We start from the raw sequence: 19246 nt of genomic DNA on the forward strand, positions 1-19246 counted from the left end.
CCGATCTCTATTGGACATAGTCCGACACCAAAGCGTCACCTTCAAACTGTTGGCCTCGGCCCAGCGACTCTGTCAAACAGACAAATATTACATGGTCAACATCAAACAAAGCCCCCTGTCCAAATTTCTGGCTTATTTGCCTCTTTTGAAGATATTTGCCTTTTTATCAAAAAAAAAAGGTAAAAAATTAAAATATGTCAACAGCTTGGGACTTTCACCTTGATCCCATGGCCAAAGTACACAGTCCAGCAGACTGTTCCATTGGCATGCATATGCCCCTCAGCCCAAAAGTTGAAGAACATGGTCAAATAAACACACACATCCTAACCCCGAAGGGCCAGAATGCATGGTCATACAATTGAACCACTCCATAGGAGTGAGTCCCCATGATTTCACTGACATGCCATTCTGAATTTGGGCTTGTTTGCCCTCATCAGGATGGCATAGTGACAAATATCTAACCAATGATGACCACATTTGTCGTTTAAATATCAGACGCACCTCCTGACTTATGGTAAGCATCGCCGCAGATTATATCTCACACGGTAAAGCTGCGTAATCTGCAAAGAACAACCCCCAGTCTGCCACCCAGGCGATTGTTCCCGCTAATGCAAACCATTCAACCAGAAGGCACATGATGCGATCGGCTGGTAAATCGAAACGTGAGGTTGCCGTGTTGACGGCTGAGGCCTCTGGATTAGAAGTAATGCTTTGGTGTAAGACTATGTCCAATGGGGATCAGCGGAGTGCTAGTCACACCTGATGTTTCGATTTTCCCGCTGGTCACATCACGTGCCTTCAGGTTGTATGGTTTGCATTAGCAGGAACAATTGTCTGGGTGGCAGATGGATGGTTGTACTTTGCGGATTATGCGGTTTTACCGTGTGAGACATAATCTGCGGCGATGCTCACCATAACAGTGAGGAGGTGTGTCTGATGTATGGATGACTAATGTGGTTATCATTGGTTAGATATTTTATTGGTGTACCATCCTGATGAGGGCAAATAAGCCTGAAATCCAGATTGGTGATTCCGTTTGATGCGTAACTGATTACCATATAATCGTTGTCTCTGACAGAGTCACCGGGCTGAAGCTTCTGTGTTGGAGGCGACACTTTGGTGTGGACTGTTGTCCAATGGGGATCAGCGGAGTGATCGTCATACATTCATGTTTCTATGTATGTATGTACAATGTACATGTATATATCTTTATGAAAATTTTTCCATATACAGTATACATATAAATATTGTTGCGAATTCGCGCCCGCCGGTGTGCGATCGGCCACGTGACTCGAATCGCGGCACGTCGCCCACCGGACGGACAATTCTGTCGTGACCCTCTCGGACTACCGCCGGGAGCTAGTCACGGGTGGGCCTTTCAGCCTCACTACGATCGTGCCAATCGGCGACCCGCGTGGGATAGGGTTGTTTGCCAAACTCGACCTACCTAAGTACCCACACGGATGGTAAACCGGGTGATCGCACCTCGCCGTAGGTCGACTCCGGACACGGGCCGCTTAAGCAGTCCGTTCCTTACTATCGGGATAACCGAGCGGTGTTATTGTCGGCCTCGACGGTTCCGATTACTTATCGGGCGTATTAAGCCCACTATGAACCCTTTACGTGAAGCAAGATGGAGATTCAACAAAGGGAAGGACGCAGCGAAATGGGGAACAAGTTCACACAAGCACTTTATTCACACAGACATAGACACAAACCACACATATACAGCCAAACAGAATCAGAAATGCACATAAAGCATATGCAAGAAGAAAACAATAAAAGCAACGATGACTCAGAGCTACAACCGACTACGCGAACACACTGCAACACTTATACAGTTTTACTTCACAAGATACGTCGCTACAAGTTCCATACAAAAAAAACCCCGAAAAGAAATAGAAGTGGTCACTTCCCTGTGCGCGCACTGAGTCCTTCTCCGCGCCCTCAGCTCCCGCTCCTCCGGCGTTGTCGGCGACCTCGCACTTCGCGCCGGCACGTGTCGCCGTTCGACGACACGGACCGGGGTTTTGGGGAATGAATGGGGTTTTCAGTGCTCTCTCGGTGCGGACGGGGGGGCCGGGGGGGGGAAGAAATCGTCGACACTCGGGGTCGAGAGGGAGAGGAAATGGCGGACACTCCGTCCCACCAGCGGGGTCTCGGGACCACACCGACTCCGGCGAACCCTCGAACAGGAGCTTTCTCTCTCTCTTCACACCGTCGTTTGTCCAAAAGGTCCAAGGCTCATCAGGATCAAGGGCTCCGCAGGTATCAACTCGCCGGCAGGAACAACAACAACCACCACTCTTCGCAGAGCCATCCCTTTTTATATCGCGGGGCTCCACCCCGTTGCTCCGCCCCGTTCTTTGCTCCACCCCCCTTCGAGGCGCTTCGAGAAAGGTCTCGAAGAGGGGCGTTCCTCCTCTCTGGCCGCGTCACACCGCGCATCCATCAATCGGGCGCCAGCTGCCCCCACCCCGCTTCTCCTCCCTCACACCAAGCGCGCAGAAGAATGGCGCGAAAAACAGGCGGGAAAAGCCCACCGAAAGTCCTTGTTGGTTTTTGTTTGAAATTAAAGATAGAAAAAGAAAAACGACTGACTCAAAGCGTCGCAGCCCGAATGAATCACATTTATTCCCTCTAAACAACGGGTTTGGGGCTAACTACACATGTACTTAAGAAATACCTCACCTACGGACCTGAATGGTGGTTTGCAAATTTCCACAGCCGTAACAATATATATATATATATATATATATATATATATATATATATATATATATATATATATATATATATATATATATATATATATATATATATATATATATATATATATATATATATATATATATATATATATATATTGAAAATAAAGGTGAAAAATACACCGTTTTAACAGAACAACAGTTAGTTGATGTTTTGGGCATAGCCCATAGCCCTTTGTCAAAAAATAGTGCTAGTCCCGAAATGTCAACGTCAACTTACTGTGGTTCTTTTAAAATAGTGTATTTTTCACGTTTTATTTTCTTTTATTGATATTTCACTGACACAGATTATCTTTTATATACGTGTATATGTGTATATATATATATATATATATATATATATATATATATATATATATATATATATATATATATACTTTTATATATGTATATATATATATATATATATATATATATATATATATATATATACTTTTCTAGACTGTGTATATATATATATATATATATATATATATATATATATATATATATATATATATATATATATATATATAGATACAGTATATACATATATACTGTTATGGAAATGGCCCTTATGGGACAACTAAGTATAGGATAAGCTCAGATCCCCCATCAAATGCCTGTTTAGATAGGTTGTTTGGTAAAGTGTACGATACATATGTGTCGGGAGGTGTAAAAGACTGTTTTTATGTTCATACGGTGGTGAAACGAGAGATCGCTCTTGTTCCTTCCTCATCCCGGTTAGGCCCCGCCCAGTCAGTCACTTGAAGGGGTGTGGTCTAGAGAGAGAGGTGTGGCCTGGAGAGGCAGTGACGGGAGGGGTGGAGCCTTTTTGTTCGCAGTCGCCGAGAGAAGAGAGGACCTCGTGAGAAGAGAGGACCTCTTGAGAAGAGAGAAAGGGGACCTCGTGGACATGTTCAGTTTCGGTGTGTGGAAATGTTCGCTCTCAAAGCGTGCTCGTGATTCGAGAAAAGGAACAAAAGATCGGTGTGTGGAAATAGTGAGCTCTGAGTTTGGACGAGCGTCGGTCTCGAGGGTTCTCGGGTTTCAGAGGCCACGAGCGCCGAAAAGGAGTTCTCAGTTTGGAAGGCAATAGAGGAACTGAGAGGACAAAGCGGGAGTCAGGCTTTGAGGCGGCCTGCACGGAGGAACTGAGAGGACGAAGTGGGAGTCGGGCTTCTAGGCGGGAAGGCTGGAGAGGAGATGCCGGAGCGTCTGACGGTCCTGACTCACCTCACGGCTCGACACGTTGTTTATCCGCCTGTGGAACTCGGACCTCGACTTGGGCCTTGTCTGGAGGACAGGCCAGGCCTGGATTTGTATGCTGAACCCTAGAGAGAGATCGGCGGTCTCGCATCGTTGACGTTGCGCGGAGCCGGAACGCGCTGAGGAGGACGTGCGCACGCGGTGACTTGAGCAGGAAAAGTACTGCGCTGCCATCTTGCCGCGCGGCGTGTTCGAGCTGGGAGTTCGAACCCGTGGACAACCGCTTGTTTGTTACGAGCGACATTTGTGCTTTTTGGACACGGTCCTCTCGTCCATGAGACATCACCATGTATTCTGTCTTGTCCTGCATGCATGCTCTTGGTCTGTTTTGTCTGCATGTGTTGTATAAGGCATATTTCAGTAGTGATCCCCTCGAAACCTGTAGCCGTGGTTCCCAAGTAAGGAACGGGAGAATTGGTAATAAAAACCATTGTCGTGTTTATTGCTTGTGTTGTGATCCCTGATGTTCCCCAATAAATCTGGTTAATTCGTATGAAGTTGCCGCTATGGATTAATTCGTCTCGCGACGAGGAACGATCCGTTCAATTGGCATACAAGACCAAAATGGTTACAGACTGGTAGACTCCGCTCGGTCTCTGACAAAACCAGTCTGTAACCAGGGGTTCTATCTCCCCAACTGGTAAGGTGCAGGATTACGTTGGTATCGCGATTGAAGACGCGTGACCCGAGGCTTGTGCCGAGCCGGCTGGCGTTATAGATTCCCAGAGACGGTGGTGGCGAGGGTGGCGCCAGGGACCGGGTCAGAATCCCGCCACCCCGGATCCGCAACAATACAAATATATATATATATATATATATATATATATATATATATATATATATATATATATATATATATATATGTTGTTGTTGTTGTTCATCTTTCGGCTGCTCCCGTTAGGGGTCGCCACAGCAGATCATCCGTTATGATCCTCATACTGATTTGGCACAGGTTTTACGCCGGATGCCCTTCCTGACGCAACCCTGGTCGCCTCTTACGACACAGGGATCAGGATTTGGGTTTCGCCATGATTCCGGGCTGCTTTACACCCTGCCCATTGCAGAGCCCCCGTCCTCAAGCGATCCTCCAACCCAAGCCTCCGAGTCGCCGGATTACAGGCGCACGCCACTACGCCCGGATATATATATATATATATATATATATATATATATATATATATATATATATATATATATATATATATATATATATATATATATATATATATATGTATATATATATATAGATATATATATATATATATATATATATATATATATATATATATATATATATATATATATATATATTGTTGTGAATTCGTGCCCGCCGGCGTGCGGACGGCCACGTAACTCGGATCGCGTCGCCCACCGGACGGACAATTCAGTCGTGACCTCTCGGAACAACGCCGGGAGCTAGTCATGGGTGGGGGTTTAACCCCACCACCACCGTGCCAATTGCCCACCCGCACAGGATAGGGTTGCTCGCCAAATTCGATCCACCTAAGTACCTGCGCGGATGGTCGACCAGGCGATCGTACCACGCCACAGGCCGACTCCGGACACGAACCGCTTAAGCAGTCCGTTCCGTGCTACAGTGATAACCGAGTGGTGTTATCGTCGGCCTCGACGGTTCCGATTAATTACCGGGCGTATTAAGCCCACTACGAACCCTTTACGTGAGGCAGGATGGAGAGTCAATTAAAAGGAAGGAGACGAAGCGAAACGGGCACAGTTCACACAAAGCACATTTATTTCCCGGCACACGGAAAGCACACATATACAGCCAAACAGTCAAAATGCACATATAGCAACAAAAACAAAAGCAACGACGACGCAGAGTTACGACCGACTACGTGCACACACGGCAACACTTGTACAGTTCTACTTTACAGATGGCACCAACACACATTTACTCAAAAGCAAAGGAAAGAAGCCACCTTCATAGACAAGGGGGCAGACGGGCCTGTAGGCCAATATGCGCGCGTGACCTGAAGGAGCGGCCAGGCCCGCGAGACCGAGGGGGGTCCTACCCGCGTCCTCGTGACGCGTTGGTGGACGAGCTGCAGATGTGGCCATGTGGCTGTGCCCCGACTCCGTGCTCCTTGGCGGGTTTCGTTGGCACGGCGTTTGGCGTGGGGTGGGAACGGGGCCCCTTTGTTGCACTATCTCAGCGCGGGGGAAAGGGGGAATTGTTGATGCCCTTGGGGAGGGAGAATGGCTGGCTGGCTTGGGTCCCGCGACGAGCGATCTCACACCGCGACCTCGTCGCCGACCGCCGTCCTTCTCGCCTCTGACCCGAGCTCCTTTGCCTCTTCCTGCAACTCTTCTCAGCCGACTCCAGAACCCAACTCTTCCTGCCTCACCGATGACTTCGCCACCCCACTCGACTCTCTGCCACACCGATCACTTCGCCACCCGACTCCACCCTTCCTGCCACACCGAACACTTCGCCACCCGACTCGACTGACTCTCCACCCGACTCCACTCACTCTCCACCCGACTCGACTCACTCTGCACTCTGATTCGCCTTGCGCTCGCCGTTTTATAGGCTGGCAGGAGAAAACAATATGCAAATATCCGGATCAGGATGACCTCGGGGGCGGAGCCACGCTCGCCAATTGGACGGAGGAAAAGTGGGCGTGAACCTCCCCTGATCCTAGAATTTGCATACATAGATTTCACACAGACGCGCCTGGAGGCGGGGCCAAGCCGCTCCGCGCTTGCTAATTGGACGGAGGGGAAGTGGGCGTGTAGCGTTTGTGATCCGAATTTTCCTCGGAAAGGCCGCTATTTGCGCTCGCGACTCGCATATCGCTGAACGGGCCCAAGACAGCCCGACGCTCAGTGTTCACAGGTGGTGCGGGAATGGCTGTAGAAGGAGAGAGGTGAGGGTGGTGGAGGGTTTTCGGTGGTGGTTTGATGGTTATGGTGCCGTTTGGGAATGGCGATGATGCGATGATGTGGGAGCGAGTTGTGAAGGTAAAGGTCGTGGCTGTTGGCGTTGTTGTTGTTGTCCGAGGGTTGGAGCGTGGTTGCAGTTGGTGACGATGGCTGGCGTGGTGGTTGTTGTGTGATGGCGGTTGAGATGTGGTTGGTTCAAAATAAAGATAGAACAGAAAAACGGCTATCTCAAAGCATCGCAGCCCGGATGAATCACATAAATTCCCTCTATACAACGGGTTTGGGGCTAACGACACATGTACTTAGAGATATCTCACCTACGGGCCCTGAATGGTGGTTTGCGAATTTCCACAGCCGTAACAATATATATATAGTTGCGGTTGTCGGAACCGCATGCATCCAACAGATAGTGGTCCCAAGACAGTTATTCCATTAATATACGTGTCGATAGTCCCTTCAATTTTGTCTAGGGGACAACGGGTGTGCGTTGCAATGATCTCCTAGCTCGGTTTGCTCACATCATTTCTTCTTCATTTAATTTCCAACGTCATTTCTACTCTTCTTTTCTGATTATTCCTGAGGTAAATCTGAGCCACGTGCACCTTGCGCTGTGAGATGGGTCCTCAGCAAAGGCCAAGTAGGCACTACACCCACAACCCTCCATCCAAAACACAGCCTGCTAAACGCACTCACAGCGGAAATTTCCACCCGATGGTGTTTTCCACAACCCAGGAAACAGACCCAGCATGACACCCACACTGCACGGAATGCGTACCGAGGCTGATAATAGAAAGGCAACCCCAAGCCACGTTGCACGGGATTCGAGTGTGCAAGGTGCAAGCAGCGCGTTCCTTTCAACCTATTTCTGGACTAATTATATCGATCGGGTTTCGTCCCACGCATACGATAGCAGAATCTGGTGAGCGCTGGCCACATGCATAGTGGCGGATCGGAACGGAAGATGTTGTACGGAACGTGCTCTCAAAGGCAGATCCGTGCGCAGCTCGCGACACTTTGTTATCGTACAGAGATGAGCACAAATGGACACATCTTACTGTCTGTGCATGGGTTTGCCATAACATATTACCTTCTCGCCTCTATGGCCAGCGAAGCAGTGTGACAACTCCTTGGCTTTTTTCACAAGATCTTGGCTATTCATTGTTCACCTTGGTGTCTTGGTTTTCTGGAGGTTTTCTTGGCGTATCGGTTTTCTATTATCATTGCTTTTCCGAAACCTTGTGAATTCTTGGCTTTTTTCATTGGCTCACCTTGGCATTTATGAAAATGAGGAGTGGTCACACTGCAGCAAAGCTGTGATTGGGCGGGGGCATGTTGTACAGCTTGGGCCATGTCAGCGCACACGGAGTTGGCCAGCACTGGTCGGGGGTGCCTGAGCGGGCGTGCGAGACAGACGCTGCCTTCGGCCGGTCATCAAGGCACGGCCTGGGGGTTCTTGCAAGGCAATTCATGGCGTGGAGTTCGGTGTGGGCGATTCGTATCATGTCGTGAGGTCGGAACGGGGGACATCTTTGCGGCGTAGGGTCATCTTGCCGGAAATGGAATGTTGCAGTTTCCGGCCATTATGGCCGGGACGCGCAGGGGGTTGGGGCCAATCAGAGCGCCCGATTCGGATGATGTCACCGGGTTTCGGGGTGGCCCCTCACCCCGCGTGGCGGGGTCAATAAAGGTCCGAGCAGGTCCTTATTTCTCTCTCTGCTGCCCTGCCTCGCCTTCCGCTCAAACTGGACTTCGACTCCGCTTTCTGTCCTCATCGCTGGGCTCCAACTCTTCTTCTCCGCCCACACGATGCTGACGCTGATCCTAGGGTCCTTCCAACTCAAGCCCCTCCTTCACGCCCATTGTCTCGAGGCGAGCTGCCCAAAGCGAGGGACGACGCGCCATCTGTCTGCTGGGGGGGGGTACCGTGCCACGGAGCACTCCCCCCAATGGTGGCACTTTCGGGGACTGCGTATCAATTATACAAATGCACCGAGAGACCGTAGCCTCAACTCCCCTCCTGTCTTGCTTCAATCCATCATCATCGAGTTTTCTGTCTGTCTGTCTGTGTGTGTGCGTGTGAGTGTGTCCTGGCACAGGTCTATGTAAGTAAGCCTGCAGAAGTTCGTTATTATTATTTTCAGGTTAGGTCTGCTCTGTGTCCGCTTTTTTAAGTTGCTTGATTATTGCTGCACCACACCTCTCTCCAATAACTTTGCACAACACACCCCAATAAATCTTGATCGTACCACATTCCTTTCCTCGCCCATTGTTAATAAATTGCTATTAGGAATGTTCCCTGCTCGTTTTTGTCTTTTCCTTCATTGATCCAGCATGGTCAGAATCCAAGCTTAGCCGGGACTTTATTCCCAATGATCCGTTCCTTTAGGCCGGTACCTCCTTGGCAGTGTCGCTTGGCTGCATCCGATCCGGTAAATTGATCCGGTCCGGTAGAATGATCCGGTTCAGACAAGGCGTACCATAGGCGTGTTCCCCGGTAATTAAATCACGTTATTTTTAGGTCACCAGATTAACTAGACGGAGGACCCCAAGTCACGTGGTTGAGTTATTGGCGTACACGGTCGGTTAAGCGACCCACCGCATCACGGAATTATCTGTGTGCGACGGCCAACAATTCCAGGGAGTCTGGTGGGAGCCGAGATGGCTTCCCCCACCTCGTGGTCTTCTCACCCGACCCCGGGCCGCAACAATATATATATATATATATATATATATATATATATATATATATATATATATATATATATATATGTATCCAGGTAGTCCCCTGCTTTTGAACGCCGAGCTTCTGAACATCTGTTCATTCGAACATTGTACTTTATTATCATGTTTTGGTCTTTATGCCTGGTGTTGGCTTTATCATTAGGGTGGCAGGCTTCGGATCCTAGTGTCCTGATTTCAAATCCCACTCGGCTGTTGAATTAATACCAGGTGAGGTTGATTCAACCTGTCATCTTTCTGAGGTCAGCAAAATGAGTACCAGCTTACTGGGATAATTGAGTCATTTGAGTATCCTGCGTCAGAGTGGCGACCCATCTAGGATTGTGCCAAATAGCCCAGGAGACTGCTTAGGCAGCAACAACGCTCTGCACAGAGTGTGGTCCCAATGGATTTGGATTGGATTTTGGTCTTTCAAATGGTTGTTCCATTCATTTCAACACTGCTGTTTTGAACATACCATGCCGGATACACAGCGCAGCAAATCGGACCTCAAGGGTTACTTACCTATCACATTCACGCAGGCTTTTCCCCAACACTTGTGCCATTTCGCGCACCATTCGCTCCATGGGTTCCTTATCAGCCTGATCTGCTTCACCATAAACCCATCCAACTAGCATGTTATCCATGGTCATCCCTTACACCACACATCTGGTCCATTTTCTCTTGTTTTTTAATTTGTGATTGCAAATGTACATTTAATAATGTTTTTATGTGGAAAAAAAAAGAAGAAGAAGGTTTTAATTTCTGTTCAAGAACCAATTCATCAGTTATGACCTGTACTTAAAGGGGATTTATTGTTCTGGCTTATGAACTTCCAGCTTACGAACACATTTTCAAGAACACATTGTGTTCAGAAACCAGGGACTGTTTGTGTGTGTGTCTCATATGAGGGGGAAGGGAAGAAATATGAATCATTAACCCAAGTCTGTTTCGGCAAAGTAATGAAATATTAGGTTTATCGGCTTGAACATATCTGGCACTTGCCACTGACATGCAGTGAACTTCACTTGGTAAAATCTTTTGTTTTTCAGCATGTTGATGCATCAACACAAATGCAACAAAAAACAGTTTGATGTCATTGATCTCGATCCATATGGAAGTCCTGTTCAGTTTTTGGATGCTGCTGTGCAAGCGGTGAAAGATGGAGGTGAGGTTTTTGATGTTTTGAACAAAAATATAAATCTTGAAAGGGGAACCCAAATGCTCAGACCACCTCGACGCTAATCTATCCGTTGATACCCCACAAAATAGTTATGATGCGCCTTTTTCCGATTTCAGAATTATAAAGTTGGTAAATTTGCGATTAAAAGTCGAATTTTTCTGCTTCCGATTAGCTGTGATGTCGCACCTGGAAGTAGACCATCAGATCCGTACTGTTTCCGGTTTACATCGTGGTATGATGCAACTCAAACGGCGAATTCTATATTTATTTGTTTTTTATCTTGCCAAAACGAAGTTTTTGCAAGATATGTTAGTCAGCTTGTATGTTTTTTATTTTATTTTTTATTTTTTTAGTTTGTTTGTTTGTTTGTCTGCAATCACGTATAAAAAATTCTGCAGAGCACAGTTATCATGGGAAATTTTTGTAACTTCTCATATCAGAGGCCTATAGAGGTCCCTTTCAGTGCACAAAATTTTGAAGGTCAAGGTCAAAGGTCAAGGTCACTTTGTCGCAAATCAGGGGAGTCGACGAAACCCTTATTTTTTGAGTAATTTTGATCGGATCGTCTTCAAACTTCATGGGAATATAGTTCATGGTCTGGCGCTGTTGATTAATTTTTGGTGGCGATTGGCCTTGACCTTCATGTTTTTTTTTTTTGGTCTGTAATCACGTATAAATCACTCTGCAGAGCACAGTTATCATTGGACAATTTTGTAACTTCGCATATCAGAGGCCTATAGGAGGTCCCTTTCAGCGCATAAAATTTTGAAGGTCAAGGTCAAAGGTCAAGGTCACTTTGTCGCAAATCAGGGGAGTCGACGAAACCCTTATTTTTTGAGTAATTTTGATCGGATCGTCTTCAAACTTCATGGGAATATAGTTCATGGTCTGACGCTCTGCTGATTAATTTTTGGTGGCGATTGGCCTTGACCTTCATGGTTAGCACCTCAGGTCAAACATATTTGACCCCAAGGTTAAATTTTCAAGTTTTAGGAACCATATCGTGTAGGACCTCAAATTGAACACCTCGATGAGTGCTTTCTAGATATGTCAAGCTTGAGACATTATGATGTCATTTGGTGACGTTATGAGGCAAAAGCATATTTTTCATGGTTACTCTGTAGAACGATTCTCATCGGAATCTCTCGTAGGCAGATATTCCTCAAGGAGTCGCTCCTGGTGGATAGCAGCTCTGTTCACCTCAGTGTGACCTTAAAGAAGTCACACGTGGTCACCTTTTGGCAAGATACGGGTCATTTATTTATTTATTTTCCTCGATTTTTTTTCCCACAAGTATGCCGAGTTGATGCATCCTTGGTGCTTGTATAGTAATACAAACCAAGATGTTTCATGCAAATCAATGGCTGAAACATTCGAAGTTTGACAGAAATAGGACGAGGTTTGCCCAAAATACCTGAGTGTGGATCAGGGATACAAAATGTTCACTTTTGTGTTCGGAACATTTTACAGAACGCTGTTATGAAACAACAGAGATGGCGATATCTTGTGGTTATCCATCACAATTGAGAGAGGATTCCATACCCACGATTAAGTGGAAGAAATGGCCGTCGCTCAAAACTACCATCTGTCCCTCACTACCAGTACATATACACGGATGATTTGAGCAGTGAATCATACACCTGTTGCCATTGCCCAGCAATTACCACAAGAGCACCTGAAAATTAATTATCAGTTATCAATACAAATTTCTACAAGTCAAGTGAACCACCATCTATTTATTGTGGAGAGAATGTATGTATGTATGTATGTATGTATGTATGTATCGTGTACTCCTCCAAGAGGATTTGACCAAGGACGTGAAAACTTTCAGGGTCCCCCCACTCCACCATCCCCCCCACAATCCGCCATCACCCTCACAATACCACCACCACCAGAATACCAATACCCCCATCCACTGAGGAGGGACTTCAACACCTCACGGACATGATGGTGGGACACGGTACAGATACAAATGGTGTCTGAGGAAAGTACGAAACAGGACAATCCTGTAACATACAAGACACCTGGTCAGCTTGTGACGGTGGGACAAAACATTCGTCACCCATTTTGTCCACCGTGTCCGAGTGCGCTGGGCGGTGCACATGCTGTCGAGCGATGATGTGTATTTCTTGTCGAGTAATCAATAAACTGATTTATCAACTAATATAAAATCCCTCCCTTACAAATATCAATTGAACGGAAAATCAAACCCGACCAAGCTGACGTGATCATGTGACCAGCATTTTCATCTTCATGAACACTTCTTTCCTCTGAATCGCTTGCACAAGGCTCAAAACGATTCGGCTCCATAATTCCTCCGAAAGCATTTCCAACACTAATTTTGTCACCAACCATTCCTTTACAATCCCACTGATCAGTTTCAACATTGTAAGAACCTTCGGAGTCGCTAATGACGGTGGAATCGGTATCTGAATCGGAGCTTGACATGCACTGTTTCTCTATGTAAAGCTGCTGTTCAGATCAATATGGCTTCAATGTGTGATGTCACTGGCAAAATCAAAAATCGACACTCTCGGGCTTTTTCGACACTGTTGATTGGGAAAAGAAATTCAATTTTTTTTTCCCCCTTCAAATCAGACCGTGATTAATGATTCTGAATGGTTTTCAGAAAAAAATAATTAGCATTTGGGTTCCCCTTAAAGTTTTATCTCTCTGTTTAAGTGTATACTGAGCACTGACGAGCAAAACAGTTTTGGACAACTGCACACATGTAGGTTCCAGCCACCATGTGAAGTGTGTGATGCAGCTATTGGGCTTACCTGACCGATCATGTCCACCCACCATGCTTTAATAATTATGCGTCTCACCATTCCAAAATGACTATCATGTTATCGTGTTTGTATAAAATGACTCAATCGTAGACTCCAGGCAGGTTTAATTACAACAAATCAGCAGAATGTCGTGACATGTCTCTTCCAACAAGCACGATGCACCACTGTCTTCCGGTACCTGTTTCCACTCATTCCGAAATGCATCATTCGGACAACTGCTGTGCATGATATATATATATATATATATATATATATATATATATATATATATATATATATATATATATATATATATATATATATATATGTTGTTCATCTTTCGGCTGCTCCCGTTAGGGGTCGCCACAGCGGATCATCCGTTATGATCCGCATACTGATTTGGCACAGGTTTTACGCCGGATGCCCTTCCTGACGCAACCCTGGTCGCCTCTTACGACACAGGGATCAGGATTTGGGTTTCGCCATGATTCCGGGCTGCTTTACACCCTGCCCAGTGCAGAGCCCCCGTCCTCAAGCGATCCTCCAACCCAAGCCTCCGAGTCGCCGGATTACAGGCGCACGCCACTACGCCCGGATATATATACATACATATATATACATATATATATATATATACATATATACATACATATATATATACATATATATCTATATACATATACATATAGATATACATAAACATATAGATATATATATATATATATATATATATATATATATATATATATATATATATATATATATATATATATATATATATATATATATATATATATATATATATATATATATATATATATATATATATATATATATATATATATCAACAAATTCCCTTCATATGCACTTCAAGTGTGCAGCCAAATCTGGAAAATGTGAACAAATGTGGTAGTTGTTGTTTGTAACTTTAACTCATCCTGATATGATGATTCCATTAGTGCAGGCATTATGTACTATGACCTTGAACAAATTGCAATAAAAGCTCTCTCTCTCTCTCTCTCTCTCTCTCTCTCTCTCTCTCTCTCTCTCTCTCTCTCTCTCTCTCTCTCTCTCTCTCTCTCACTCTCTCACTCTCTCACTCTCTCACTCTCTCACTCTCTCACTCTCTCACTCTCTCACACTCTCACACTCTCACACTCTCACACTCTCACACTCTCACACTCTCACACTCTCACACTCTCACACTCTCACACTCTCACACTCTCACACTCTCACACTCTCACACTCTCACACTCTCACACTCTCACACTCTCACACTCTCACACTCTCACACTCTCTCACTCTCTCACTCACTCTCTCACTCTCTCACTCACTCTCTCACTCTCTCACTCTCTCACCCCCCCCCTCACTCACTCCCCCACTCTCTCACTCACCCACCCACTCACTCTCTCACTCACTCACTTTCTCACTCTCTCACTCACTCTCTCTCACTCTCTCACTCTCTCACTCTCTCACTCTCTCACTCTCTCACTCTCTCACTCTCTCACTCTCTCACTCTCTCTCGATCTCTGTCTCTCTCTCTCTCACTCTCTCACTCTCTCACTCTCTCACTCTCTCACTCTCTCACTCTCTCACTCTCTCACTCTCTCACTCTCTCACTCTCTCACTCTCTCACTCTCTCACTCTCTCACTCTCTCACTCTCTCACTCTCTCACTCTCTCACTCTCACTCTCTCACTCTCTCACTCTCTCACTCTCTCACTCTCTCACTCTCTCACTCTCTCACTCTCTCACTCTCTCACTCTCTCACTCACTCTCTCACTCTCTCAATCCCTCACTCTCTCACTCACTCTCTCACTCTCTCACTCTCTCTCTCTCCCTCTCTCTCTCTCTCTCTCACTCTCTCTCTCACTCTCTCACTCTCTCACTCTCTCACTCTCTCACTCTCTCACTCTCTCACTCTCTCACTCTCTCACTCTCTCACTCTCTCACTCTCTCACTCTCTCACTCTCTCACTCTCTCACTCTCTCACTCTCTCACTCTCTCTCACTCTCTCACTCTCTCACTCTCTCACTCTCTCACTCTCTCACTCTCTCACTCTCTCACTCTCTCACTCTCTCACTCTCTCACTCTCTCACTCTCTCACTTGCATCAAACCTAGGAAGGTGTCCTCTCTGACGTATAAAAAGTCTTAAGAAATCCTGTGAGGGGAAAGTCCTGAAATCAGTCCTTTTCCCTCACAGGATTGTTAATAACTAATGACAACCTCAGGATTATGTGGGAAGTTGTGTCCTCTTTTACCTCTGTATTATGCGGCAAGGTGTAGCCTCTTTTTACCTCGGTATTGCGTGGTAAGTTGTGTGTCGTTTTACCTCAGTATTACTCGGAAAGGTGTTTCCCCTTTTACCTCGGTATTACGTGTTAAGGTGTATCCCCTTTTACCTCGGTCTTACCCGGTGAGGAGTATCCACTTTTACCTCGGTATTACGTGGTAAGGTGTGTATCGTTTTACCGAGTGTATTCTTTAGATTTTATGGGTGACTTGATTTGCACGTGAATTCCCAGGGTCTCTTTGTTCAGGTTCCAGTGGTTATAACTTGACATGTTCCTCGTGCTTCTCGTACGTGTGTGGAACATTGTGTTTCTGTTGTGTTCTTGTGGAATTCTTTCAGTAGATATTGGCAATCGCTCTCGTTTCACATTCCAACATTAATCTCAGCAAGACACTTTATTTATTTGTTTGTTTATTTGGTATGCTCATCCAAAAATGTCACCATGCATGCATTCTCGACATAGTATTATTAACAAATTTTAACATATTTAACAACAACAAACGACATAGTATTAATAAATAGTCTTCTTTTCTAAAACGCTATGCTCCGACGATTGCCTTGTTCACTCATGCCTTTACTTGAATTCCTGAAACAGAGCCAATAGTGTAAGAAACTTGATATTTGTCAGACACGTTGATAACTAAAGACATGTGTAATCAAAATTACATGTGTAATTTTGCGATAACACCGACCTTTCACTAATTCACAATGTTTGAGATGATTCTGTGGTAACAAGAAAGTGTTTTGTGAGAATAAAAATATCACTTGCTTCCCACTATTAAAATAAACACGTAAATATATGGGTATTTCTCATTGTTGTTAATACTGAACTCCTTGTTCTGTATACAATATCACAAAGAAGCTTGTGTCCTTATGAGGAAAGCCTCGTCACACAAAGCCGTCACGGGTCAATCTCATTTTGGTTATGACACATCTGTTGCAAAACTAACAATTGCACAAACCTGAAATGGGGTCTAGCAATGCTGCTCCAGCATGCGCTGCACTGTGAATGTATACAGTATGCACGTTGATGAAACCGAATCGTCGGTCAGAAATAACTTGTTTGTTTTGTTTCATGCATTTTAGGATTGTTATGCGTGACTTGCACTGACATGGCAGTTTTGGCTGGAAATGCTTCAGAAACCTGCTATTCAAAGTATGGTGCAATGTCACTAAAAGCCAAGTTTTGCCATGAAATGGTAAATCATTTTCTTTCACCATAACACTTGTTGATTTATTGTTACGTTTTCTTCCTCATTTTTTATTTCTCAATTTTAACTTACTCTTGTGTCATTGTTTTTTTGTTTTTTTTTCCCCCCTCTAAATTTGGATCAAACATTGTTATCTTTTTGCAAACCTGATAGCTAACATTTGCTTATCTGCAGCTTACGACTTAACTTTCCTCCGTTAGATTTACGATGGGTAGTGCAGGTGCATAAAAGATCAGTTCTATTTTTCTTATTCTTCATCTTATTCTTATTCTTAACCTTATCGTTATTATTATTATTACGTTATGTAATAACATCCTTGTTCGTGTGTGTGTGCGTGTGTGTGTGTGTGTGTGTGTGTGTGTGTGTGTGTGTGTGTGTGTGTGTGTGTGTGTGTGTGTGTGTGTGTGTGTGTGTGTGTGTGTGTGTGTGTGTGTGTGTGTGTGTGTGTGTGTGTAATGATCCTTCCCACCGATTTGTTGGACAGCCGCCCTGACTCCACCCAGAACTGCAACTTCGATGCATATTTAAGATGCTTCACAAATATAATTAGTTTACGATCATTTATTAACACAATAAGGCTGCTGATAATTCAAAACCCACTCCATGGGAGTACCTCCTGTGCAGCTTCTCTTCGCAGGGCAGCTCACCAGATGACGGGATTGGGGCAAACCCTTTGGGACCCCCAATTTTTGATGATAGGAGAGAAACCACGAGATAACATTCCCGGGTAAGATTGCGGTAGGGTGTGTCGGGGCAGTGCTGAGGTATCGTTCACCAGACGGCGGTCTCTGTGGGTTAACCTGAGGTGGTCCCTTCGGGTGGGTGCCTGGAATGTACTCTCCCAAAGAGAGGATGATCACCTGTCTGTTATCATCATCTGAGCTCAAGCATTTGGACATCAGTATTGCATCACTCTCTGAGATTAGGAGACCGGATTGCGGCGGGTGATTACACCAACGACTGGTCTGGTCGCTCTGATGGTTACCATTCCCAAGGAGTTGCTGTAGCTGTGTCCAATAAGCTGACTCCAATGATAATTGAGGTAACACCGGTCAACGAGTGTATTATGAGATGAAGGATTCGTCACTCCTTGGGGTGTCATTTCTCTGGACTCTGCATATGCTCCGAGAGAGGCGAGTGATCTCACCGTGAAGGACGCATTCGAAGCCACGCTTGAGTCTGTGGTGGATCAGTGCCACAGGCGAGATACTCTTCTACTCTTGGGGGATTTCATTGCATCGACTGGATCTGATTGAGATGGTTATGAGACGTGTTAGTTCCCGTGAGTCTGGAACTATGAACGACAAGAGCACCAAGTTCCTTTACTTTGCAAGAAGTCATGGACTTAGGGTGGCTGGTTCATGATTTTAGCAACCACAGGCTCATTGCTGGACCTGGTATTACAATGCTGTTGGTGTGGCAAAGGAGATTGACCATGTCCTCGTTGATGGTTGCTGGAGGATGATCCAGAACTGCAGGGTCTACCGGAGTGCTCAGTTCCTCAATACTGACCACAGGCTTATTGTAGCAACTCTGAAGTTGCAGCTTAAATCCAGGAGAATGGTATCATCCCAGCTTAGGCTGGGGGATCCTGAAGAGTTGTGGAGTGCCTTCAAGACCACCACCCTTGATGTTGCTGGAAGATGTCTTGGAACTCACCAAAGGGTGAAGAAGAATTTTGTCTCTCAAGGGACACTGGATACCATTGACCAGATTCGCAGGGCCAGGCTGAATGTCAGAGCTGAGCTGTTCAGGGAGCTGAGGCGTAAAACTGAATGTGCACCAGAGGTGGACAAGGAGGCCTATGTGTGAGTAATCTGTGAGGGGACAGAGCATCACCTGTGGTCAAGCGATTTTCGTTCTGCTTACAGGGGAATTTGTGCATCGCATTCCTCGTTGCCCACCCCTCGGTGTACTGCAGTATGCAGTTAGAGCAGAGGGTGGTGGGCTCTGATAGAGGAGTCCAAAGTGAAGGCCCGCTGGGCCGATTACATTGAGCGGCTGTGCCAGGCTGATCCCACAGCTGTCGAGTTTGATGTCAGTGGTGTTACTCTCCCTATTGCTGACCCTCCAATCAACTGTGATCCACCTTCATTTGTGGAATCATAGGCTGCGATGAACCGGTTGAAATGGGGTAAAGCTCCTGCGAT

General features: G+C 45.6%; 1 protein-coding gene across 10 annotated transcripts in view; it reads left to right on the forward strand.

Moving 5' to 3' along the window:
• Positions 1-19246, forward strand: part of TRMT1 (tRNA methyltransferase 1) — a 110847-nt gene that overhangs the window by 28167 nt on the left and 63434 nt on the right. For all 10 annotated transcript variants that reach the window (XM_085861429.1, XM_085861426.1, XM_085861434.1 and 7 more), the window contains 2 exons: positions 10691-10806; positions 16972-17084. In XM_085861429.1, the coding sequence (XP_085717555.1) occupies positions 10691-10806; positions 16972-17084 (229 nt within the window). The remainder of the gene's footprint in view (positions 1-10690; positions 10807-16971; positions 17085-19246) is intronic.

The sequence above is a fragment of the Eptatretus burgeri genome, chromosome 17 (genome assembly GCF_056783735.1).
Source record: "Eptatretus burgeri isolate ZD-2024b chromosome 17, Ebu_testis_v1, whole genome shotgun sequence".
Lineage (NCBI taxonomy): Eukaryota > Metazoa > Chordata > Myxini > Myxiniformes > Myxinidae > Eptatretus > Eptatretus burgeri.